This window comes from Mercenaria mercenaria, chromosome 14, assembly GCF_021730395.1.
Source record: "Mercenaria mercenaria strain notata chromosome 14, MADL_Memer_1, whole genome shotgun sequence".
Classification (NCBI taxonomy): domain Eukaryota; kingdom Metazoa; phylum Mollusca; class Bivalvia; order Venerida; family Veneridae; genus Mercenaria; species Mercenaria mercenaria.
This window is the reverse complement of record NC_069374.1, coordinates 15,578,510-15,605,328: the sequence shown is the minus strand read 5'-3', so window position 1 is coordinate 15,605,328 and position 26,819 is coordinate 15,578,510. Positions and strand designations below refer to the sequence as shown.

Here is a 26,819-nt window from a genome sequence, read left to right as displayed (position 1 = left end):
CAGGCTGGTCTGGATCCAAGCTGGTCGCAAATGTACTATGTTGAATTTCTCATGGCGCGGCTCATTATGTAGTATAGCTTCAACCAGGGTTTTAGGAACATACTACAGTAGTTTTATCATCATACACAGTATATCATTATAGTTATATTGACAAGAATTCTTTTGACTTTAAACCTTCAAATCCATTCAGTGCTGAAAACCCGAAGACATCTATGTGACTATAAAAAGCTATCTTAAAGGGACTAGGCAAAAAACAACTTCTCTCAAAATTCCATAAAAAGTGAGTACTATGAAAGTGACTTGTAGTATAAACTTTAATAGCAGAAGATTTTTGCAAGATATTCTTATAAAATAACCAAAATATATTGTTCAAAAGGCAGTAAACCGTTGCAACGCTTTTGAAACAATGCAGAAAATTTACATTCTTCTTGCATTTTCACCAATATCCAACTTTTATTTTCACCAAATTTATCACTTTTCAGTATCCTATATATATATTCTATGTCAAACTTGGTTGAAAGGAACATGTTGAAAAATTTCACTTGATCTGTGGACGAGTAGCTTTAACACAATATTTCAGTAGAGCAAATAGAACTTAGCAGTATTATCGTCGGACTTAAAATGTTGAAAATTATGGTCCTTGGCCTTTACACGAAATACAGATACTGTAATATTACTCACTTTTATTCAAACATGGAACATAGTAACTTACTGAACACAAATCGTGTTGAAACTGCATATTATTTCATTTTAACCGTTTCAGAAATATTTGTCATTAATGTTGCCTTTAATGCCCTATATCTAAATATTGGTGACCTGATGGTAACATTAAAGTCAAAAAAGAGTATGACTAAAATGACATCTACTCGATATAATTTCTTCTTAAATCTATTTCTATTAAACGCTTAATATTTTCAACCGACAATAAACTGGAAACGTCTTAAAGACATATAACTATAATAATCAAAATTTTAAAGCCATACTGATAATCGACAATTTCCGGGTGATTTCGTATTATTGTCCGTGAATTCGTTTCCTCTGGTCGTAAATACAGTTCATGCGAGCCATGGTTTCCGTATCAGCCGGATAATGCCGATATCAGATACGGTGAAATCGTAAATCCTACGGAAATTACCGAATGTCATTATGGATCTACAACCTTAATTTCACAAAATTTAATGATAATCAACATAAAGCATCCCTACATTTATATGTATTCTAGGCGGAAAACTAATGTAAACATGCAGCTAGCATTCTATAAGTATAAAATATAAAACGTAATTCCTAAATAAATGCATTTTATGTGATGCAGAATGAATAATTGAAACATCCTAGGGCTGGTTGTCAGCAAGGTCATGTATTATTAAAATAGTCCGGGTTCCAGTGCAACGGTAAAGCTACCACAGACACTTTGGGTCAGGACCACCACTTCTCCCCCATCAACATAAATTTAGCCAATTGGTATTGTTTAGCATGACCCTAGGGGCCACTAGGGCTTGAAATAAAATTACCTTTTAGAAACCGCTCAATGGATCTTCATCAAATTTGGTCTGTACATCATTATTAGGTCCTATCCCAAGTTTATTTAAATGGGGGTGCTTTGCCCCTTTCAGGGGCCGCTAGAGCTAAAAAATAGAAATGCCTTTAACTGACTTCTTCTCATGAACCGTTTGATGGATCATGACCAAACTTGGTGTATAGCATCACTGTAAGGCCCTCTCTCAAAAATATTTAGTGGTGGTGTTTGGCCCTTTTAGAGGCCACTACAGTTGAAAATAAAAAAAAACTTTAGATGACTTCTTCTGATGAATCTTCATCAGACTTGACGTGTAGCATCAAATTTCCCAGGTTTGTTTAAATTTGGGGCAATTGGCCTCTTTTAGGGGCCGTTAGAGCTAAAAATAGAAAAAACAAACTTTTAATGACTTCCTTTCATGAACCGCTTGATGGATCTTCACCAAACTTGGTCTGTAGTTTCATTGTTATGGTTCTGCTTGGTTCCTTTAAGGGGACACCAGAGTTAAAATCAGATTTTTAAAAACAACTTCGTGTCATGAAGTTTGTTCTTATGGTTATGCATTTTTGGGGCGTCACAGCAAAATATAGAAAAACTTTAAATAACTTTTGTTAATGAACTACTTAAAGGATTTTCACCAAACCTGATTAGAAGCAAGGTCAGATCGTCGAAGTCCTCTTCAGGTGAGCGACTTAGGCCCATTTTGGTCTCTTGTTATAAAATAGATCTGTGTGGACTTTGGTTTCTATGCTTATTTAAACAGCACAACAACATTTTATAAATTTATCCGTTACAATCTAGGAAGCCTAGCCATTTTTGAGCCTATACATGTCTTTTATTACTCAGTCACTCTGCCGGCCCATTGGCTGCATTTCTTCTTCATCTTCGCTATAATCCCGTCGTTTCTTCTCCTTTCCGGAAGCTATAGCACGTGCGATTTCATCAAACGTCCTATTTTTGGTCTCCGGAACGTAGATAAACAGGAAGATGAATGAAGCGACCATAATGACGATAAATATAAGGTACGTGTAGGCGCCAATGCTTTTCTGTTTAAAAGAGAGAAAGAACAATATATTATACAGTCAAAAGCGATACTGACCTTTGTCTGCATTGAACATAAAACCTAACACTCGATGTCAGCTACGCGCCCGTACCTGCTACGCCGCCTTGAACATTTAAAATTTCGCTCAAATGAGGCTGGTGTATTTTCAAAGTCTACATGTCTTTCTTAATTATCAAAACAACGGAAGTTATTTCTTCGCCAACAAAAATTGATCACTTTAGTTCGATCATTTATGGGATTGATCACTTCAGTCACAACTATTAACCTCGATCATTCTAGTCATATCTATTAACCTCGATCATTCTAGTCGCATCTATTAACCTCGATCATTGATGGGATTGGTTACTTTACTTGTACTGACGATAAACCCGAACAGAAAATGAGGTTTTTTACCTGTAACTTTTTTATTTCTGCAAATTGTAATCAATGGTCGGTATCAAAATAAAGCTTAACATTTGCTGAAAACTTTACATAATTCAAATTTATATTTAGTAAGCAAACTCACACGAAGTGAGGCCCTGAAAGGGGTTTGTAAAATGGGGACTGTATGAACGTTGACTGATGATAAATTCGACCACTTTGTCATTTACAAAATTTTCTTTGTATTATTATATTGAAACTTTCTCAAAAAGCTGTAACAGTCATTCCTGATCAAGTAATGAAAAATGACCCAATGTCAGCCTTCATGGTTTGGCAGTGAGCATGCACAAAAAACACCCTCTTCCCCAGTAATTTTGGATAAACATTTTTATACAAATAAATGCAAGTCATTTATTTATACAGAATATTTACCAATTTTGTTTTTGTTTACACCAGTTGGTGTTGTAAGTGGTTGCTATTAGATGGTGTGTAAAATTTTATAAATAACCGATTGCAATTGAAAATTTCCAAGGTGGTCGACTTTATCATCTGTCCGGGTTTATCATCAGTACCAGTAGTCACATTTAACCTCTATAATTGGGACGGTGAGTTATCTGGGAACATGCTGAAATTATAATGCCTGTCGTCAAAGCACCACTAGGCGGATTTAGAAATGGTTATCAAGCGACTGCCTTATGAAGTCTCAATTAATTAATAAACTCAAAGTGTATCCGACAAACTTCGTTTTGATTTTGTAAATAAGTTATTATCAAATTCTATAAAGATGGAGTCATTGTAAACACTTGAAAATATCTGATTTAGCGGGGTTGTAATATTGTGTCATACAAGAAAAGTATCTTACCTTACGTGTATACACTTAGAATCTCAAGTTATTGTTTCCTTCATTGTTGAGAGGTGAGTAAACAGAATAAATGTTATCATTTACTATCCATTTAACGGAACTACTTTCATACATTCGTATAATTTAAGTAGACATACGTCAGAAATTTGTTTCCGTCCAAATCTTAGTATTCTGAACTACTAATAAACAGTCTATTCGAAAATGTCATCACTGTTGTTACAAGTGGCGTAAGGCGCTTGGTAGTTAATAAATGAACGTCATTGGCACAGTCCAATTAAAACATCGCTTAGCATACTTCCTAAACATTTTCTCAGAAATGGACAAAGTTTTGTGAATAACGTGCTAGACAGGTGCTTGAAATACTCAACATTGTTATTGTACACTATTCGCCTAGTTAGAGACCTCTTCATACACTTTGGGGTTAGGCGCGCAACTTTTTATAAGCCAGACGACCGACGTTGACAACCGCAACTTGCATTTCCATTTAAGTATATATTCGTTCACGATTACATTTCTTTAGCGTCGTCAAATAATTCTAACATTTCATGATTTTTAACTTTGTTTATGGTAAAAGGTTTGTTCGTTCCCTAAAGCTATATTCCTTGTCCCGATACAGCTCTGAGCACAAACATTTGCACAAATCATTTTGTCCGCGAAAGAGAAGAATTCTATCATGATTCTTACCCTTTCCTGCTTATCTTGTTCAACCTATGATGTATGTATGTGCATGTATTACTGTAAATAAATAAGTTTAAACTAAAAGCAAAGGCGATACGTTTTCAAGGGTGCTATAGAGGCGCTCGCCTGGCATATCTGAACTCCAAATGTCTCTGACTTAACGTATTATACGTAATATAACAAAATAAAAATAAAAGCAATGAAAGTGTCCAAATCCTTACCTGTATAAATCTAAACGTCAACAACAGGATGAAATTGCATGTCCACTGGATTGCCATTGACAGACTCATGGCTGCAGCACGTGGTTCTTGTCGGAATATTTCGGACACTATCGTGTATGGAATAGGACCTGTAAGATATACTGCTACTGCATAATTTTATCTAATGTAAAATAGGGCAAAATGAAAATAACTGTGATGATGGATTATCGTGAGTCAGTAGTACATTATCACTTGCGTCCGTCGTATGTCTTTCAAGGCACACGGGGCAGTGACGTTACAAATATTAGCAAAATGGCGACGGTCATTGTCACTGCCATCTCGCTTACTAAGTATCGAATTTGATATCGCTCTATAGGCTAATCACTACCAAATCAAATGTAAGCCTCCGCAGGTCTATCACAAGTAGCCCAAATATAAATTGTGCTAATCGTTTTTCCTTTCCTAGTGCATTTTCTCCATAGCAACGTGTTTACTTTTGCTCTATCGCGTTTCACTATGTATGTGTAGCATTTAACGAAATCGACACGTTCCTTCCGCATGCTATGTAGAAATGGTGGCGTAAGAATTTTATGTCCCAAAAGAGACATTGAAAGAAATTCAGCGGGTTGTATTTAACGAACTGTAGTTTTCTTAAATAAAAGTTAACGCCCCTTTTTGTTTTTGTTTTTCTATAGTAGCGATATAGTTCTTCATGGAAATATAAATCTCTGAAAATCTGATATGCTAGAAAATGTCGAAAAATCGTTATAAAGTAAGTGGATTTTATATGAAATAAAGAACAGGCCGGATTTAGTGGTGTTCAGCGTACAAAGTTTCTTATTGGACTAACTATGAAAACAGTGGTATTTTTGTGAATGTTTATGCATATTTTATCGATTGTGCATGACGGAAACGCTGTAAAATGCTTACCTGTAAAGAAATGGAACCAAAAATAGTTATTGCAATAACAAAAATGCATTTTTTAATAGGAATACGTTAGGCGTACATGGTATTTTATGATTAAAGTTGTCCTGATTAATTAATTAAGAGGGAGATGTAATGCATAAGAGACCTAACAGCAGAGTCAGTTAAACCCCAGGACCGCTGCCTATAGTCCCTGACCGGCTGCATATAGCCTTCAATGTAAAACTAAGTGGTATAATTGTATTATGTATTTTTGTAAAGTAAATAACGTAAGTTGAAGAATCTCGTAAATTTCAGTATATCCATTAAGAAAGATGTAAATGAAACCAAACGTACCGAGTCCTAAGGCAAAGCCAATGACAAACGTCAACATAGCTATTATAGAGATGATTGCTAGTACATTTTTCTGTTCCTGAAAGAGAAACTCAAGTTTGAACAAAACCCGTATCCTCGAAAAAAACCCAATTTAATATCTACTCATTAAATGAAATAGAAAAATAATACTTTACCTACGTGGTTAAGTGACATGATACATTTGGAGTAGAGCCAAAACTTTGTAATGGCGATGTCATTACTTTTATATCGCAGTACTACTAGTATAGAAAATGACTTCCCAGACTTCAAGGGCGGAGCAAGTCATGTGCAAGGACATGGGAACAAACACAGAGGCATTTATTCGTGTCACAAATACATGTAGTTAAAAAAGAAATGTCTCAGTTCTAACTTACCCCGCTCCCCCCGCCATCCCCCCACCACCACCCTTCAGTCCTGTACCCGCAACAGAACTACGTCAAGATACGAGGATAACCCATTTGAATATCTTTATTATTACATAATTATATAACGTGGCAAAACGGTTATAATAGAAATGTTTCAGTCTTGCAAAAATAAACATGTTCTGAAATGTCAAATGTCTACAATCATGGCTGCACATTTTTCTCACCCTGTGACATAAATGTGTGGTTCCGTTTTGTTTTTCCAGAACAGAATTCTAGCTGCGCGGATCCGTACCTCTTGTCAATTAGAAAAATACTCTGCATTTTCATTGTATCTGAAATACGAGCAAGCATGCACTTACCGCGTATGCGTCGTCCTGTAGTAGATTGAGACAGACTGTCAGTGCTATGAAAGATGCAATCATACCACATAGAGGCCATATTAATAGCGGCCGCCGACCTAACTTCTCCATCAAGGGAACCTACAAAATAGAACTGATTCTAAAAAAAATTATATAATTAGGATAATGATCAAGGTATGAAAATGGATAATTTGAAATGAGCTTTATGTACAGCCCCTCATGTCCGCTAGGATAGTTTAGTAGAGAAAGTATCAATTTAGAGGCCGCGATTATTGACCGGCATTCGTTATCCGTATCTATTTCATGCGGCGAATGGATTATAAGTCAGTGCTTTTTTGGTGAAATACCGGACTTGAAACTGATCCGGTAAATTGCTATTATAATTTTGCTAATAGAAAATGAATTCAAAACAAGCAAAATTCACTAGGAACATGGAACACAATTACATCAAACACGAAGTCTATTCTTTTTTCAATGTAGCCAGTCAAAGACATGTAAACATCTTCAATTGGGCCATCATAGGAAAGAATAAATATGCGGCACGCAGATTTCTCATGTTTTATCTTGCATAAATAAAAAATATACAACACTGATAAGCAAGTGCATTTCCTCTTCCTTTTGTTGCATATAAATTTAATATGACAGTTTCAGGTACATCAAAATTTAATTAACTATTTAATCTAAAGTTATGTTAACAATGACTCATACTGTACATCATCACATAATATGGAAATATGAAATAACATGTAGTGCAGTTAGGAAGTATATTTGTATAAATTATAGAATACAGTGAAAGACAAATTAAAATGAATATTGATATCACCATAATGATGTCTGGTGCATAGCAATAAATATGCATTTGCACTGAAATAATAACGTCAGTTGACTGTCTCCACTACAGCTCGAACGGTTTTGCAGGGATACACATACTTAATGGCCGAAACATTGATCAAGGTCGGGATTGGAGTGTAGGGATCGTATAAACTACTCACAATTATCTTCCGCTCCGAAACGGGAGTTCCATCATACGTTTTACTAAAACGGCTTACAGTAACAATAGTTGATATTACATTTATAGCGCACTGACCTACAAACCACACAAGGAATGGCCATCATACATTATAACAACCTACTTACACTAATAACAGTACATATTACATTCATAGCACGGTGCCACCTTAACCTACAAGTTACAACCCACATAAGGAATAACGCCTTCAGGCCATCATACATTATATCAAATCACTAAAACTGACAAAAGTAGATGCAACATACATACTAGTAGCACCTTAACATAATAACCTACGGTGTTCCGTTAGGACCAGTGCCTGCTCCCTGTGAACATGAAGGTACGACGGTACGATGGGGAAGCGCAACAGTACGATGGCGAAGCGCGCGACAGTACGATGGTGATAACACAATGGTATGATGGTGAAGCGCAACAATGAGATGACCAAGCGCGACAGTACAATGGTGACAGTCCGTACTGCCCCACTTCGCCATCGTACTGTTGCGCTTCCCCATCATAGTGTTGCGCTTCGCCATCGCACTGTCGCGTTTCACCATTGTAGTGTCACCATCGTACTGTTGCCCTCAGCCAGCGTACAGTCGCGTTTCACCATCGTACTGTCGCGCTTCGCCGTCGCACTGTCGCGACATCGTAGTGTCCCCAGATCGATTGTTATTTATAAACAAAATATCATTGCATTCAAAATTAACCCTTCTGTGGAAAATAAATAATAATGTATTTACATGTAATTGATTGTTTTGTAAGAAAATATTGTTAAATTAGCTCTTATATTGGCTTACATGCCACCATTTGTTTCGTTTTATATCTGTTGGGGAGGGCCGTCATCTGATGTTGTAAAAACTTGTGACCCGACCCATTTGCTTATTTGTTTGTGTTTGTAAAAAATGTTATATATGCTTGTAAATATTGAATGAGCAATAAAATATGTTTAAACTAAACATGCCACCATACTTTTTATTTAACTACTTACACTAACAATAGTTGATATGACATTCACAGCACCTTGACCCACAACGACATAAGGAATGACGCTGTCAGGAACATTTGCTTGTGTATAAATAAAACTCGAGTACGCCATTGCCTGAAGAGGAAAATAAACATCATTACTGCAGATTGTCAGTTAACGATGATACTGATAGCTTCGAATCATTTACGACTTTGTTATAGTGGATCCGTCATGACAATCGGTAATTCCCGTTCAATTTCGTATCCTCGTCTGCTATTTCGGCATTCTAAATATAGCTTCCGTAATAACCAGAGAAAGCCGAAATCAGATACGGAGAAAACGTGTTCGTACGGATATTATCGATTGTCATTGCGGGTCCAAAATGTTTTGTAGTGGTGTATTGTGTGATGGCTCGAAATCTCGATCTGTTTGTATACCACTTCTGTTCCCTGGCTCTTATTACACATTACATTTAGACACAGAGGACATTTTAATCATTTTCACAACATAATTAGACTCTCAGATTTCTTTCAATGCTATTCTATACTAGTAGCTAAAATATGAAAATAGTAAAATGTCGATACCATGCCTTTTATAGCCAAACATTAGGCAAACATGCAAACAAAACGCTTTTAGTTTTTACGGAAGCATGAAGGGGACATGTGATATACATTTTTCTTCAGTTTATCTTGAAAATAAAAATCCTTCAATTTATCTCGTGGCCCCGAAATAAAATAAAAAATCCACAAGTCCCCTCCATGCTTCATTGTATAGATATCTATAGTAGTCGGACTGTACATTGTACCTTGGTTGTTAACGTAATGGTATCATTTTCAAATCCTGGATATAACTGGAATGCTGCATTAAGAAAAGAACCCAAGTTTGGAGTCTAATATTTCTTATCTAATCATAACTGAACAAAGAAAGGACCAAAATGAGAAAGAATTAAGAACGGGTTACTTACGGCGTTTATACCTGACCATTGTTGCGCAATCTGTACAACAATAGCTATAATTAATGGTAACTTTAATTCTGGTGTAACCAACAATTTCTTCATTGTAAAAGTCTCTACAGAAGACGCTTTTCTGGCTTCAATTTTCATTTCTTCAATTTCGTCTTCGATACGAGAATATCCGCTGCCACGTAGCTTTCTCAAAGCTTTAAATGAGAATGAAATATTTGGGGCACAATAATTAGGTTGTCAACAGCGGTCTGTAAATGTCTGTAAAATCTTCATGCGCGGAAGCCATCGAGCTGACTTAAGGAAGGTCGGTGTTTCTACCCAGGTGCTATCTTTCCCCTTGCCTGAAAAAATGCCTGCTCGGAGGGGGACACGTTGGGTCTTCTTAAATCATCTATTAAAGCTGGAAAGTCGCCATATGACATATGATGCCATGGATCGGCCTGACTCTATAGTAATGTGTAAGAGATGGAGGATGCGTGACTTCAAATACGCTGTTTCCTTACAAATGATGTTAATTAATTCTCTATAGGCGATAAGAAATAAAATGAATGTATTACACAACGGCTATATACAGTGTCTACGTAATTACAACGTAAAGCTATGTATACTTCCGAAGCTATGAATATGCAGCTATGCTTACTAGGCACAGGAAGACGTCATCCTCCAAAAGAGTAAAACGCCGCAAAGCTATATCATGTAGAACGATAGAAAATATTCATTTATTACATATGAAAAGAACACGATCACTTTTATCATTTTTTAAATTTATTGTTTTTTAGTTTCTAGGAAAATACTCGTGCTCGTCATGGATTTTCATTTAGATATAAATGTAAGAGAAAAACAAGTAAATTGAATGGAAATTGAAAGTAAATTTACCAACCTTTTCTTGCCCCCTCTTCGTCATTTTTCTTTATCAACAAGTATCTTGGGCTCTCCGGACATAACGGCATAAACAGTAGACACACCAGAGAGGGTCCGGCGTTGAAAGCAAATAGGGCTGGCCATGTGGCCCAGGTACCTAACACAAAATGTACTTGTGAACTTTAATACGGCATATCTGTTTAAAAAATATATTTTCTTAAGTAAACTTTCTACTGTGAACTTTATCTAATTTCATTGCTTGCACGTTTCATTCATGACTGAAAAATGTCTTGGAAGTAGTGTAACTAAAAACAAAATAATTTGCCGATAAATAACGGCAATCGGTAACTCCCGTTTGAGTCTGTATTCTACTTTTGCGATATTGGCACGCCGTACCATATGCACATACGTTTCCGCCGAAAATAACCGAATACCATTTATATGAGTAAACTAAGCTAAATATGGTAAATTTTCTGGAAACCTTGTTATTTAATTAAAATTACATCTATCAATAAAGAGTAACTAGGATGAGAACACTTGAGGTCATAAAAATACATGTCTGAAAAAAGGTTACATTATTCTGTTGGTGATTTATTTACCAGCTAATGTCGGCAGACCAAGTACCATTGACCACAATATGCCCATTGTCACGAAAAGCTGATGGCACGTGCCAACTGCCCCACGGATCTTCTTGGGGGATATTTCCGCAAGGTAAAGCGATGCCAGACTTATACCCATCCCTGTAAATGACAACAACTATAGAAATATTTAAAGACATGGTTTTAGTTCATATTCATTTACCGCGTTAAGACGAAATACGAGATCTAAAAAAAAGTGCCTCATCAAAAGGCTAAAGGTCACATAACAAGATCAGCGGTTATTTCTACTATTCCTTAGTAAGTTCATAAGTGTAGCTTTAAAATGATCAAGATAATGAACAGTCCATAGATAAACCGTACCAGTGTGCAATCCGACGAATATTCTTGACACCATAACACATTCTGGTGATTTAGCTACCGTGGGAATACCGCCAAATATTCCCGCCAAAAACATCAGAAAAGTGATTAAAACCATGCCTTTCTTTCTGAAATATATCAGGAAGTTTCAGTGATTTACATACATCATAGGTAGGAAGCATTTTACATCACAGATATGCATGAAGGGAGAATAACAACAAATGTTTAACAGATGTTTTAGATTTAAGAGTGGCCTCCCTTAGATTTTTCTATTACAAATATAAAAGAGCGAAATACATCAGACATTTTCCGCAGTGAAACGTTTCAAATATATTTTTCACTTGTAAAGCATTGCAAAATGAATACATTTTAGTATAATCATAAAATAGAAAGAAAATGTGTATGTTTTACATATCACCAACAACACAATAATTATGTTCATTTACACTCGTGGCTATGTACATTTGTAACTGATGAAAATACTGCATCTGGTGTTCACTGGGTTTAAGGGAATTTCGAACTTATGCCGAAATAAACGAATTGCTATCTATTTAATGAATATTGTTAATGTGGTAAGATACCTTCCAAAGTAGTCGGCTATTCTTCCGGATGAAAACGCACCGATCATGCCAAAGAAAACAAAGAAAGCTACTGTTATTGACCACAAGATCTCGATAACATTGTCTGCCTCAATTTCTAAAAGGAAAGAACAAAATAAAAATTAACATCACATTAGATAATATTATATCAACTTAATGGTCCGAGAAGTCAAATTTAAACGCGTAAATTTGTTAGGGGGCTAAATCCATGTCTAGGGTGACGTACCCGTTCCACTGCTCTAATTATATTGAATCTGGTAAATGATAAGAAAAATTTCTCACCAGTAAAAATGTTCATTTTATTAAGTAAAACTATTTGGTTAACCAAATGTGCATAGAAATTGATTGAACATTCATATACTTGCAGCGGCAAGCAAAAAGTAATGCCCGGACTGTCGATTTGACCTCAAAAGAAAATATTGTACGTCTGAACTTGACCAACCTTCTTCTGTAAATGCGAGAAACGGATCACGTGCAACACCTAATGTGCCGTTTCCTCCAGATGTGTCATTTGAGCCACCAAAAGGTTCTGCTTCTGGTTCAGCGACACCTAGCGGTTCGACAGTTGTTGTGACAGTGAAGTTGTTCGCATATGACTCCGGAAGTGACGTAAAATAAAGATTTCTGTCTTCACTGTTGTAATATGTTTTCACTCCATCACGAGCGAGATATGTCATCTTGTAAAATGCTTTGATCATCTAAAAGTGATAAGTACATGTTTTATTTACTTTCACCTTTAAACAAAAAATTCTTTTTGAAATAAGTCTATTCTGAATTTCAGTTATCGTTACAGTCATTCACAAATGAACAAAAACAGAATTACTAACTAATAGGTATTGCGTTGTATGGAGTCTTAATGTATTTCAGAGTTTATGATTTTCACTGGTCTCCATTTAAAGCGACGATCGTCTTAAAGGTCTTTTCCAGGAGATGATTTTTTTTATTTTCTCGAAATGATGCAAAGCCTAAAAGATGAGCTCCTGACTTACGCTATTCATCTTTAAGTGTCTACATGTAAGTATATTTCTTCATGATAGTTTATCATTTGTCTTGTCGAATGGCCTGGCTTTTCATTCAATCATAATTACAACAGACACCCTCAGCTATAAAGAAACTATAGACTTATTATCAGATCAAAATGAAAAGGATTACCTACCCTGGCTGGAGAATTGACCACACCGATATTATAGCCATACAGGAATGAATTACCGAACACACTAATTGTGATGCTGAGAAACAACCACCATGTCATAACAGGGCCACTTTCCGACTGAAACAGTTAATAATGAACGGTAATGTTACTTTAGATGGGGTATTATGCTGCGAAGACCATTTTGAAGATTGCTCTATAAAGTTTGTGGTGTAGAAATAGTAAGTATAATTATAACAACTTGAGAAGACTGTGAAATCTGTGCTGAAACCCATTTCTGAAGAATAGCCGCTACTATAAAAAATTGTTTATAAAGGCCACTACTTTCTCTTTCTGTTTTATCATAAATAGTGTAAATTTATCTGTTTTGTCAGACTACCTGTTAACTAAAGTCATTTGTTTTTAAAAAAAACTTTAAATGAATGTTTTTTTTTTCTTACAGACAGGTTTGAATGTGTTAATCACAAAGACGTAAGGAATGTTCTCTTCCAAAGAAACAGGAAACATTTTAGCGCGCAGAAATACTGAACATTATGTTAGGAAAAAAATATGAACAGCTAGTTTTGCTTTAATTATGATTACAGTTATGTTCAAAAGAATTAGGAAACATTTTATTAAATCACACTGTCGGATGCATAGAACATATTCCTGCATGAAGTCGTTAGAATAAGTCGACACAAAATACATTGATTAATGCGCATAGAATTACAATATCATGTATGTTTATATTTCTAAAACAACTATAATAACAAACAAGAGAATACTTACTTCTCCCATTTTGTACTGTATGTGATGTTCAGGGTGTCAGCCGGCAGATTACAAATAGAATACAACAAATATGTAGTTCAGATCTGGCTCTTATTTTCAATCCAAGGTATTCGGTAATTTCAGGGAGAAGTTTTTCTTTCTGAAAGACAAATAGCATGTTCTTCAATCAACTTTAACCCTTAGCCTGCTGGCGACAAATGATTCTGCCTTTGCGACCAGTGCAGACCAAGATCAGCCTGCACGTCCGTGCAATCTGATCATGGTCTGCACTGTTCGCTATTCAGTCAGTATCTTTTTGGTAACCACCCCTTTTAACAGTTAATGGTACTGTTCACATTGAAAGATGGACAAGTTCATTATAGAAATTAAGCAGGGTAAGGGTTAAGATATTTTGTATTAACGTGAAACGGACGATCAGTTGACATCGTTGCCATGGTTACCTTATACATACAACAAAGTATTGCGTTTATAATGGTTTAATTACTGTGCATCAGGAAATTACTCGAATCGTGTAAGCAAAATGATATTTCTGCAGCTGGTCAGAGTGATTAGTTTATACTAATTTGTTTTAGCTCGATTGTGATGAAAGCTTTAAGCTTATTGTAACCACTCTCGAGTTCGCTTCCTGGAAAAACCAGTACTGGTGTCAAATGAGAAGTCATGGTCGTGACCCCAGTGGGGCTCGAACCCACGACGCCTGGATTGAGCGGCCAACACCTTATCCACTACACCACCGATCCCCTTAAGAGTGATTGGTAAAAATGTATAGGAAATCCGCGTATTTACCACGAAAGTGGTCTCCTTGGTCATATATATATATGTTGAATGCGTATTTCATAAATTAAGATTCTAGTCCATGATAGATAACTGGCTACAGTTATTTGGAACGGTGCATTTTTGGGAGATAAATATGCCTGTTTTACCAATGGAGTATATTCATGAAAAATAAGAAAACAATTTCTGGACCATTGGTAACCCAGTTCAAAGAGAAAAATGCGTCCAAATGTGAAAGTCAGTAGGTATATGTCTAGCAGTTTAATGATAGACCACTGACAGTTCTTTTATTCTGAGTAGGTGGCATCAAAATGTTAGGAAATGTCAAAAACACAAAACAATTTATTGTGAGCCTATCGAAATTCAGTTACTTCCGTTTTGACCGATCTATTACATTGACAATTTAATGTCCATAAACTATGACAACGTATACTAAAGAACTAAGGTGCAAACACGTTGCACAGTAGATATTTGATCTGTCAGGCGTGCGGGGAATGATAGTGTAAATATAATTTGATACAAATGTCCAGATTCTAGGGCCTGTTTTCATCAGCATCGCTCTATTTGTACTGAATTACTAAAATATTTCACGTGATACTTGCATATACGAGATCAGCAACGTTTCAATAGTATGGGTGCATAATAAGGCGAATATGGATCGCCGGAGCTGTCTTATGTTAGAGGAATACGAGATTTTTCTCAAAGTAACATGCTATCATGCCCATTGTGTATACTGTCTTGTCAGAGTGACGTACTATTTTGTTAAACGACAAAGATAGTAACTATGTTACTTTAAGAAAACAGAATGGTCGTTTAACAAAATAGTACGCGACTCTGACAAGATAATATATACACTGGACATAATAGCATGTTCCTTTGGGAAAATAACTCTGACAAGATAATATATACACTGGACATGATAGCAACTTCATTTGGGAAAATAACTCTGACAAGATAATATATACCCTGGACATGATAGCAAGTTCCTTTGGGAAAATAACTCTGACAAGATGATATATACTACTGGACATGATAGCAAGTTCCTTTGGTGGTCGTTTAACAAAATAGTACCTCACTCTGACAAGATAATATATACACTGGACATAATAGCATGTTCCTTTGAGAAAATAACTCTGACAAGATAATATATAGAATGGACATGATAGCAAGTTCCTTTGGGAAAATAACTCTGACAAGATGATATATATACTGGACATAATAGCATGTTCCTTTGAGAAAATAACTCTGACAAGATAATATATAGAATGGACATGATAGCATGTTCCTTTGAGAAAATAACTCTGACAAGATAATATATAGAATGGACATGATAGCATGTTCCTTTGGGAAAATAACTCTGACAAGATAATATATAGAATGGACATGATAGCAAGTTCCTTTGGGAAAATAACTCTGACAAGATAATATATACAATGGACATGATAGCAAGTTCCTTTGGGAAAATAACTCTGACAAGATAATATACACTGGACATAATAGCATGTTCCTTTGAGAAAATAACTCTGACAAGATAATATATAGAATGGACATGATAGCAAGTTCCTTTGGGAAAATAACTCTGACAAGATAATATATAGAATGGACATGATAGCAAGTTCCTTTGAGAAAATAACTCTGACAAGATAATATATAGAATGGACATGATAGCAAGTTCCTTTGGGAAAATAACTCTGACAAGATAATATATACATGGACATGAAAAGCAGTTTCCTTTGAGAAAATAACTCTGACAAGATAATATATAGAATGGACATGATAGCAAGTTCCTTTGGGAAAATAACTCTGACAAGATAATATATAGAATGGACATGATAGCAAGTTCCTTTGGGAAAATAACTCTGACAAGATGATATATATACTGGACATGATAGCATGTTCCTTTGGTGGTCGTTTAACAAAATAGTACCTCACTCTGACAAGATAATATATACACTGGACATAATAGCATGTTCCTTTGAGAAAATAACTCTGACAAGATAATATATAGAATGGACATGATAGCAAGTTCCTTTGGGAAAATAACTCTGACAAGATGATATATATACTGGACATGATAGCATGTTCCTTTGGTGGTCGTGTAACAAAATAGTACCTAACTCTGACAAGATAATATACACTGGACATAATAGCATGTTCCTTTGAGAAAATAACTCTGACAAGATAATATATAGAATGGACATGATAGCAAGTTCCTTTGGGAAAATAACTCTGACAAGATGATATATATACTGGACATGATAGCAAGTTCCTTTGGGAAAATAACTCTGACAAGATGATATATCCTGGACATGATAGCATGTTCCTTTGTGGTCGTTAACAAATTACTCACTCTGACAAGATAATATATACACTGGACATAATAGCAGTTCCTTTGGAAAATAACTCTGACAAGATATATATAGACTGGACATGATAGCAAGTTCCTTTGGGAAATAACTCTGACAAGATGATATATAACTGGACATGATAGCAAATTCCTTTGGGAAAATAACTCTGACAAGATTATATATACATGGACATGATAGCAAGTTCCTTTGGGAAAATAACTCTGACAAGATAATATACACTGGACATAATAGCATGTTTCTTTGAGAAAATAACTCTGACAAGATAATATATACAATGGACATGATAGCAAGTTCCTTTGGGAAAATAACTCTGACAAGATGATATATACACTGGACATGATAGCAAGTTCCTTTGGGAAAATAACTCTGACAAGATGATATATACACTGGACATAATAGCATGTTCCTTTTGGAAAATAACTCTGACAAGATGATATATACACTGGACATAATAACATGTTCCTTTGAGAAAATAACTCTGACAAGATAATATATAGAATGGACATGATAGCATGTTCCTTTGGGAAAATAACTCTGACAAGATGATATATACACTGGACATGATAGCAAGTTCCTTTGGGAAGATAACTCTGACAAGATGATATATACACTGGACATAATCGCATGTTCCTTTGAGAAAATAACTCTGACAAGATAATATATAGAATGGACATGATAGCAAGTTCCTTTGGGAAAATAACTCTGACAAGATAATATATACCCTGGACATGATAGCAAGTTCCTTTGGGAAAATAACTCTGACAAGATGATATATACACTGGACATGATAGCAAGTTCCTTTGGGAAAATAACTCTGACAAGATGATATATACACTGGACATGATAGCATGTTCCTTTGAGAAAATAACTCTGACAAGATAATATATAGAATGGATATGATAACAAGTTCCTTTGGGAAAATAACTCTGACAAGATGATATATACACTGGACATGATAGCAAGTTCCTTTGGGAAAATAACTCTGACAAGATTATATATACACTGGACATGATAGCATGTTCCTTTGGGAAAATAACTCTGACAAGATAATATATACCCTGGACATGATAGCAAGTTCCTTTGGGAAAATAACTCTGACAAGATGATATATACACTGGACATGATAGCATGTTCCTTTGGGAAGATAACTCTGACAAGATTATATATGCACTGGACATGATAGCATGTTCCCTTGGTAGTCGTTTAACAAAATAGTACGTCATTCTGACAAAACAGTACAGACGTTAGACATGATAGCATTGCAAGTCAACATGGTAACAAATTATTAACAAGACATAGCAAGATCTTGAGAAGATACCACTCTAAATTAAATAACACTGAATCAATTGTAAGATCTCTAAATGGTGATCTCTTTAGCACTGGTACGCAAACCATCAAAGCACACTCGCAAGCAATAACAAGAAAGGAACACTGTACGGTATGAACAGCGGTTGCCTCGAAATCCATCAACAGGTACATTTGTTCAGAAAGATATCCTTGAATACTGACAAGATAATATATACACTGGACATGATAGCAAGTTCCTTTGGGAAAATAACTCTGACAAGATGATATATACACTGGACATGATAGCAAGTTCCTTTGGGAAGATAACTCTGACAAGATTATATATACACTGGACATGATAGCAAGTTCCTTTGGGAAAATAACTCTTACAAGATATATATGACTGGACATGATAGCAGTTCCTTTGGAAAATAATTGACAAGTATATATACAAGACATGATAGTCATTCTGGACAAAACTACAGAGATTAGAATGAATGATAGCAAGTCCTTGAAAAATAACTCTGACAAGATGATAATAGAATGCGACATGATACAAGTTCCCTTTGGAAATAACTCTGACAAGTAATATTAGATATGGATTATAGCAATTCCTTTGGGAAATCCCCCGACAAGATAATATTAGAATGGACATGATACAAGTTCCTTTGTGGAAGGAAACTCGACAGGTGTCACTCGTGCACTATTTACATCACGAGCTGTCACCTGGGTAAAACACCGACCATTCGATAAGCCAGCTGGATGGCATTCCCTGTACGTTAAAATCTACTAGCTCTCTGCAAATCGAGGTTCTGAACATGCAGTCACGATGGTGCAAATTTTAAGTCAAGCGACTCTTAAGCCACTAGAGACCACGGAGCCCTCTAATTTGTAAGAGATCTCTTAAATGGTTGAGTCTCTTTAAGCACTGAGTACAGCAAACCCAGCCAGAGCAACACATCGCACAGCAGGTCAACCACAGAAAGGAACACTGTAGCGGTATGATAAAACAGACGGGTTGCCTCGAAAATCCATCAACAGGTACATTTTAGTTCTACGAAAGATATGAAATTGGAATATCGGAGGGAGCAGCATAAAGGAAGGGGGGGGGGGGGGGGGGGGGGGGGGGAAGAAAAATACAAGACAAGACAACAAACATAACGCGTAAAACAAAACAGAAAATAAGCAAGATGAAAACAGGGGCACTACCCTTGGACGTTCAGCCACCTATATAAAGGAAACGCATTTTGGTCATGCCAACCTTACACTTACCCTATATTTAACTAGTTATATAAGACAATGAAAATGAAAGAAATCCGCGCCGAGAACCCCTCTCAGGACTAAGTCTAAGTTTCAACAGTTGTTCAAATATTGCAATCATTTAAACAATACGACTAACAATCGTTATTAATTGAATAGTGCTCGTAGCCTCTTCAGCACATCTTTTATACGAAATACATTTTTTTTTGTGTAATTCAAGGGAGTGGGTTCTTCATGTGTAACCGTTCAATAACGTCGGCAAACACAACATATTTCTTGTGACATGAACAACGCAAGTAGACCTATTTATTAGACACTTGGTTAATAATGTATGCGGAGACACACCTTGCCTTACCCTTACTTAAACTGCTGATTTAATTGCAAAACCAGAGATAACGCTTTGGCTTCATAGCTCTAAACCAATGAAACTTGATTGTATAGAGGATATGTCATATATATGTATATACACATACACCATTTTGAGTTGTGTGATACTCGTTCAGTTATAAGGTCAGAATATATAAACTCTTAAGTGAACTTTTCAACGAATGGCCAGTTTGTTACAAGGATACAACCGTTTTAAAATGGTTTGATTTGCGTAACTTACGCGTAATCGTATTAATGGCACTGACCTCCAGATTTGGCTAAAAATAATCTTTCTTTCAAACTGACGTTTGGTCATATTACGAACATTAGAAAATGAGTTTTTGTTTCTGAAAAAAATGACTGCGTCGGGAATCGAACCCCAGACCGCCGCGGCAATAAAGACATTTTTTTCCGTCGTCGTAACCAATAGCGCTATAGCGGAATTAGTGAGTTATGGTTTCGAAATATAAATATTTATAATCGAGACAGTTTACCTGGAGTAAAGCGTTACAAACACTTTTCGATTTTTATCGTAAAAAGTAGTAAAAACAGCAAATTCTCATGTGTTCCGTAACATATAGTGTGTCAGTTATTAAGTTTTAAAACCTTCTTAAGAAATATAGCATCTATATATTGCATCTATTTCCAGATATCTAAACTGTTTGTTGTTTTTGAATTTTTTGAAATGAATATCACCAGACCTGATGTTATTCAAATGAAAATTCCCCGGCAGATTCACTCAAATGACTCATCTGGCATGACGATTAAAAAATATCATACCTTAATATTGTTTGAAATGTATTATTCCAAAATAGGCTCCGTTGATATATGGCTATTTTACTTTGTTTACTTGAGGGATAATAAGAACGAATATCACCCAGCCGAGTGTAATTTATGAAAAAAATAACATTGTATTCAAAATTAACCTCTCTATGGAAAAATAGATGATAATGTATTTACATGTAATTAATTGTTTTGTGAGAAAATGTTGTTTAATCAGCTCATATATTTCAAGCCATGAAACGTTAAAGCTAAAAATAATAAAAATGCACTGTTATATAAATTTTGCTTATAAAGCCTTTGGGTATATTTTATTCAAAAGTGTTAATTACGTCTAGAATACAGTTGTTTGTTTCCGCTTACCCGACCGACCCTGTCTTTTTACCACTGACCCTAAAGTTTTAATTGAAGAAACTTATTGTTAAAATTGTAGATTTATGTTAAACAAGATTATTAGTATTTAAAGTATATCCAAAGCACGTCCCCCTCCGTCTGACCGTACAATTCTATACATTAAAGTCGGCCCTTAAGTAAACAGAGAAAAGTTGTTGAAGCGCGACAGTACGATGGCGAAGCGCGACAGTACGATGGTGAAGCACGACAGTGCGATGGCGAAGCGCGACAGTACGATGGCGAAGCGTGACAGTACGATAGTGACACTACAATGGTGAAGTGCGGCGTTACGATGGCGAAGCGCGACAGTACGATGGTGATAGTACGATGGTGAAGCGCGACAGTGCGATGGCGAAGCGCGACACTACGATGGTGAAGTGCGACAGTACGACGGACTTTCACCATCGTAGTGTCGCGCTTCGCCATCGTACTGTCGCGCTTCGCCATCGCACTGTCGTGTTGTCACCATCGTACTGTCGCGCTTCGCCATCGTAACGTCGTACCTTCGCGCTTCGAGTTCACAGGGAGCAGGCGCTGGCCCTAACGGAACACCGTAGAAAACAATAAATGTATTAAATTTGTTACGAAATGGTTGACTTTCTTAATGAAACATTTCTATCTCTTTTCACTTACATACAATTTTGTTTTATAAACAGTTTCAAATCTTGTACGTACTCTTTAAGTAAATTACCTTTTGATATAAAGGCAGTGTTGAAATTAAATCTACATATTATTCTTTTGATATGCATTTTAATCTGATACCAATAAATAACACTATTATCTTGAATGGTTTGTGAGAAATGAACTAATATATTCTTAAGGTACATTTTAAGTGTCACCAATCATTTTATTTTTGTTTCGTTTAGAGGTCAGTATTTGCATACAATTGAATTATCTATCAAGGTAATTTTATCATATGTTGAGTTTGAACTTGACATTATCCTGCGGTACTCATGTCCACTATCAGCAGATTCAACAGTTAAGGACTCAAAAATAAACAAAGACTGTATATCAGGATGACCATTAACAGTTAGGGTATCTTAAAACGGCAGGACAAACACGTTTGTAAAATTAAAGTCAACTACAATCAGTAGTGTATACGACTCTATCAACCATTCATAAATTTTATTTAATTTAAACATTTCTTCGACCACAACCGATTCTTTAGATAATTGAAATTACAGTAACTTCATATTCAAATTTCCCGGAGCGATTTCTTGTTTTTCAAGACATGTGACGACTTTCCTATTGTTTTTTTTATCAAGAAATACACCAGGCGCTCATCCTGCCATAATTTGAGTGGACAATCATACAAGTATAATCCTCTACCGTCCGAGGGCTTATCGAGCAGCTTTCTCAAACCTCGATCCAGGTTGCGCTCAAACCCACAGAGACATGAGGGTCAGGTTACAGAAAGTCAGTAACCTTAACCACAAAGCTACATAGGTCTCATTATTACCAGGATTGTAATTAGGTAATGAAGTTAAATGATTGTGTAATAAAACATATTATATTATCGTGTCAGCTCTGGACAAAACAAAGACTTTGGGGACATCGTGTCGTTGTATATTTACGCTGGATTATCAACAGTAAACACTGACCATTCAGTGCCAACCTTATATCATCACATAATAAAAACGCTTCTGTCTACAAAACATTGTCCCGAGGCAAACTTTCTCATGGTTTGTATTTCTTTCTGGATTTAGATGTTTAAGATGTCGCTATTAACCAATACATTAAATTATATGTTTTAGTTGATTAAACTACTAGAGTACAATATATATGGTAATTTCCTAGTGCAAATTATCATAATCATACATATTTTTCATTGGTATTAAAGCACGAAATAGTAAAATCAATTACAAATTAATTAAATGAAATCAAAAGAATTTGTTTTTATGTCACATGTAAGATCCACATATCTTTCATTTATAAGCAACAAATCATATATTTCCACTAACGGTTTCGCCGCCTGTGAAAATGTTGCATGTTCTTGTCACTCCGTATAAGATATTTCGATTTTACACAAAAAAGTCAATCATTCCCTACATTAACACGTGGCAATTCATAGCGATCAAAATGCTTAACATTTTCAATGTCGTTGGACCAATGGTAAAAAAATGTATAAAAAACTAAAGAATATTGTAAAAAAAGATGTAATTCGAAATTTCGCGCCATTTACAAATTTTATTTTCAATGAACCTCTAACCTAATCCATGAAGTCAAAGTTAATTTTCATGTTTTCACCTCACCTGTTATATCATCTGGTTTTATATAATATCAATACAAACATCGCTTAAACAACACTAATGGGAATCCTTATTTAACAGCAATATTAACAGTACGCACGAACTATCTTAAAAAAATTGAAGAGGATATATTGGGTGCAGAAAGAGATAACAATGTGCTATTCAGGTCATCCTTAACGTTACTAGCACGGACGAGTTTGTTTTAACATAATGCTGTATCATCAATGAATATATTTAGACAAGACACGACAAATATAACGGATTACACGTCTTTTCAAATTTGCTGATTAGATAGAAAACTAAATTCAGGTTGTTAAAATAAAATACTTGTATTTGGTTTTCGGTAGATATGAATAACAATATTGGGTGCTAAACAGAAAATATTAAAGGTACATTGCCCATATTTCACTTTAATATTTTATCTTTAGATTTTACTTCAAATGTAGAATATATTCTTCAGATGTATTTAACTTAAATAAATAAATCAATCAATTTTGTATCTGGAGCTTTATTCATGATAAAATGTCATGCAATAACAGTCGATTGCTTAAACAACTTCCAGTATTTTGGAAGTAGTACACATTTATACTTTGTAGAAAGAGTCTACTATTTTAAACCTATTGCATTGTACAATGTAGCATAAGCCAAATAATCTTATGTTTTGCAATAAATATATGTAGAAATGTTTCATATTTTCAAATGAAATCTGGGGGTAGTATACCTTTAAGCTTTTGGCAGAGGTTAGTTTTGAACTAAACTAGTTTAAGTGGTTTTACACTGACCTTTTATTTGATATATATTTTTTAAATAAAGTTATATCATACAAATGAAGAAAATAACGCTGAAAGAAAAAAAGAAATAATGGTTTTGGCCTACTGCATACCAAGGTAGAGAGAATAGTAGAAGGAAAACTGAGCGTTATCTGACGTTGAATCTTTGAAAAAATTAGGTTGCTGTCATTTGGTGTGAATTTATAGAATAGCGGTCAAAGTCCTTACCTGAAAAAAATTAGCGGACAATGTGACAGAAATTTGTTTGATGCTATATCCTTAAGCATGTATTCCTCCTCTACTAGTTTAAAATATATCAGATATATCAGTTTCCGTTTCAATTTATTGACAAATCAGCAGTACATTTGCCTTTGGCCATTTACAAATATAAAAACTTATGGCAAAGACAAGCATACACCAGAAAGTGAACTTATATACAAAAGACAAAGAACAAAACAGAATAATTGTATTCGATCAGAAGACAAGTATATTTTCAAGAGTATTCTTTCTTACATCTAATGCTTTTTCAATATATTTTGCAACACTATATATACATCTTTTACTACTAGATGACATTAGTGCATTAAACTTTTGCACAGTAAGCCATGAGCATCGGCCTAGGTATTTGGACCTTATGCAACTATCACGTGAAAACATAATATGAATAATATAACGACAAATAAAATATCGCAGAAAATGTATTTGATATTTTTATTTTAGAACTCATATTTTACCTGTATTTGTACACATGAAAAGCGAAATTACGGTATTTTGCAGCCAAAACGCCAGGTTAACTACAGTTAAGCAAATTCAAATCATTTTCTTGAATATTCATTAAATACGGAGCAGGTACGGCCATAACAGAATTTGTTCGCATAATTGTCAGTTTACAGGATTTTTCTTTATTTATTTCCAATATAACAGTTAAACTTATCTGTAAAAATGCTACTTCGAAACGTATTATATATTTGCGCTTATTGCATCCCCCCTCCCCCCCCCCCCCCCCCCCCCCCCCCCCCCCACCCCCACACACACACATATCTTACCTAGGATATTTTTTTCGGCTCATGTAACTTTTTTTTCAGAACATATACTAGTAATAATTTAATTATTTTTTCAGACTGACTGCACTTTGAGGCATTTGACTACATATATTTCTAAAAATTGTCAGTGGTTACTTGACGTTTTTGTGTACAGTTTCCACTGCCTAAATGTGCGATTAGTAAAACAATTTAAAGTGAGAGCAGACACTAAATGTTTCAGCACCCTTTAAAATATTGTATCTGACGGTCATTCAGTGAGACTATAGAAACAACACTGACAAAAATATTGCATATGATAGTCATTGGGTGAGTAAACTCCACTATGCTGTCCTCATGCCGCGAGCAAACAAGGACACGTCATCTTATCATGATATAAAATTCAAGGACAAAGTTACTTTTTTACTCAATATCACGATCAAACGTCAAAGGCCAAGTATATTTTAGTGATAGCAACGTGATCTTTTGTTTTTGAGAAGTTATATTTACTGTAAGTGAACATGAGGTCAGACATGCTCGTTTAATTAACATATATTTTGTGCCAGTTTTGTTGTCGCTGAAATCTACATCAATTGGTAGTTTATAACTGTTACCGCAGGTTCTCTAAATTCAGGACGTAGTAATTGCCTTTGGTCTACTATAGTTTTCGCTCGCGTGGCGGCCCTTCGAGAAAAAATAGCATACGCATGCCTGATCCTTTAGATCGCTTGCATGATTATATAGAAAATTCTAACTCGACGTTCGTATGTGTTGGTAATTGCTATGTATTAAAATAAACGTTTTTCTGGTGCTGTAGATCGCATAATTATAATAGAGTAGTTGAATAACCATTAGTCCCTACATTTTAAAATATTGTAACGCAACACTTCAAATATGTCGGTTAATATTATGTATCAATCTGATTTTTTTCAAGGCACGTGCACTTAAAGACATGGTGAAAAAACTATGCAATATTATACAGTGATAAAGTTCTCTTAATACCGACAGTTTGTGTATTAATTGTCCTATATATTAACATAGACAAGATTACAGCCTTTTATAGTATATACAAATTACTAGACGAATGTGTAACATTACTAAGTATCTTAAACGTATGGTTTATTGTGAACGTTCAAACCAGGAAAATATATACAAATAACTCACCTTAAACGTAACTATTAATAGTCCTGAGTATATTTATGTACTTCCACTTTCTTTTTCAACACATGTGGTTGTAAAATATTCAAAATGTGAAACCTGACCGATATCTTAATGTAACACTCATCTTATCTCAATAAGAATATGATCATTCCTAGGTCACATGGTTTGTTTGTGCTCAAGAGTAAAGATAAACCCATATTAAACAAGGACATCTCTAGATGCATGAACCTCGTAATGAACAGAACTGTATAGAAGTGTGACAGTGTGCTTACATAATAACGGATACAAATAAAACGTCAAATATATAACAGAACAGCATAGAACAGAATTTTTTTGAGACTTGTACATCGTACATCGTCTAAACACCAATATTTACATATACATAGTCACGTTAATACAATTTTAAAGAAATTAACAAACATGTTATTAACACCAG

At 35.1% G+C, this 26,819-nt stretch overlaps 1 protein-coding gene across 1 annotated transcript; it reads right to left on the bottom strand.

Annotated features, from left to right (window-relative positions):
- Nucleotides 1-296: 296 nt before the first annotated feature.
- LOC123526449 (solute carrier family 2, facilitated glucose transporter member 1-like) lies at nucleotides 297-26,599 on the bottom strand. Its single transcript, XM_045305600.2, has 14 exons — nucleotides 26,387-26,599; nucleotides 13,956-14,094; nucleotides 13,194-13,307; nucleotides 12,480-12,735; nucleotides 12,020-12,134; nucleotides 11,442-11,566; nucleotides 11,082-11,222; nucleotides 10,502-10,639; nucleotides 9,622-9,815; nucleotides 8,682-8,792; nucleotides 6,682-6,801; nucleotides 5,940-6,015; nucleotides 4,701-4,828; nucleotides 297-2,562 (listed from the first exon to the last, which is right to left on the bottom strand). Exons 2-14 carry the CDS (start codon nucleotides 13,962-13,964, stop codon nucleotides 2,359-2,361), a joined length of 1,731 nt encoding a protein of 576 aa, XP_045161535.2. The 5' UTR covers nucleotides 13,965-14,094; nucleotides 26,387-26,599; the 3' UTR covers nucleotides 297-2,358.
- Between the last annotated feature and the right edge of the window lie 220 nt (nucleotides 26,600-26,819).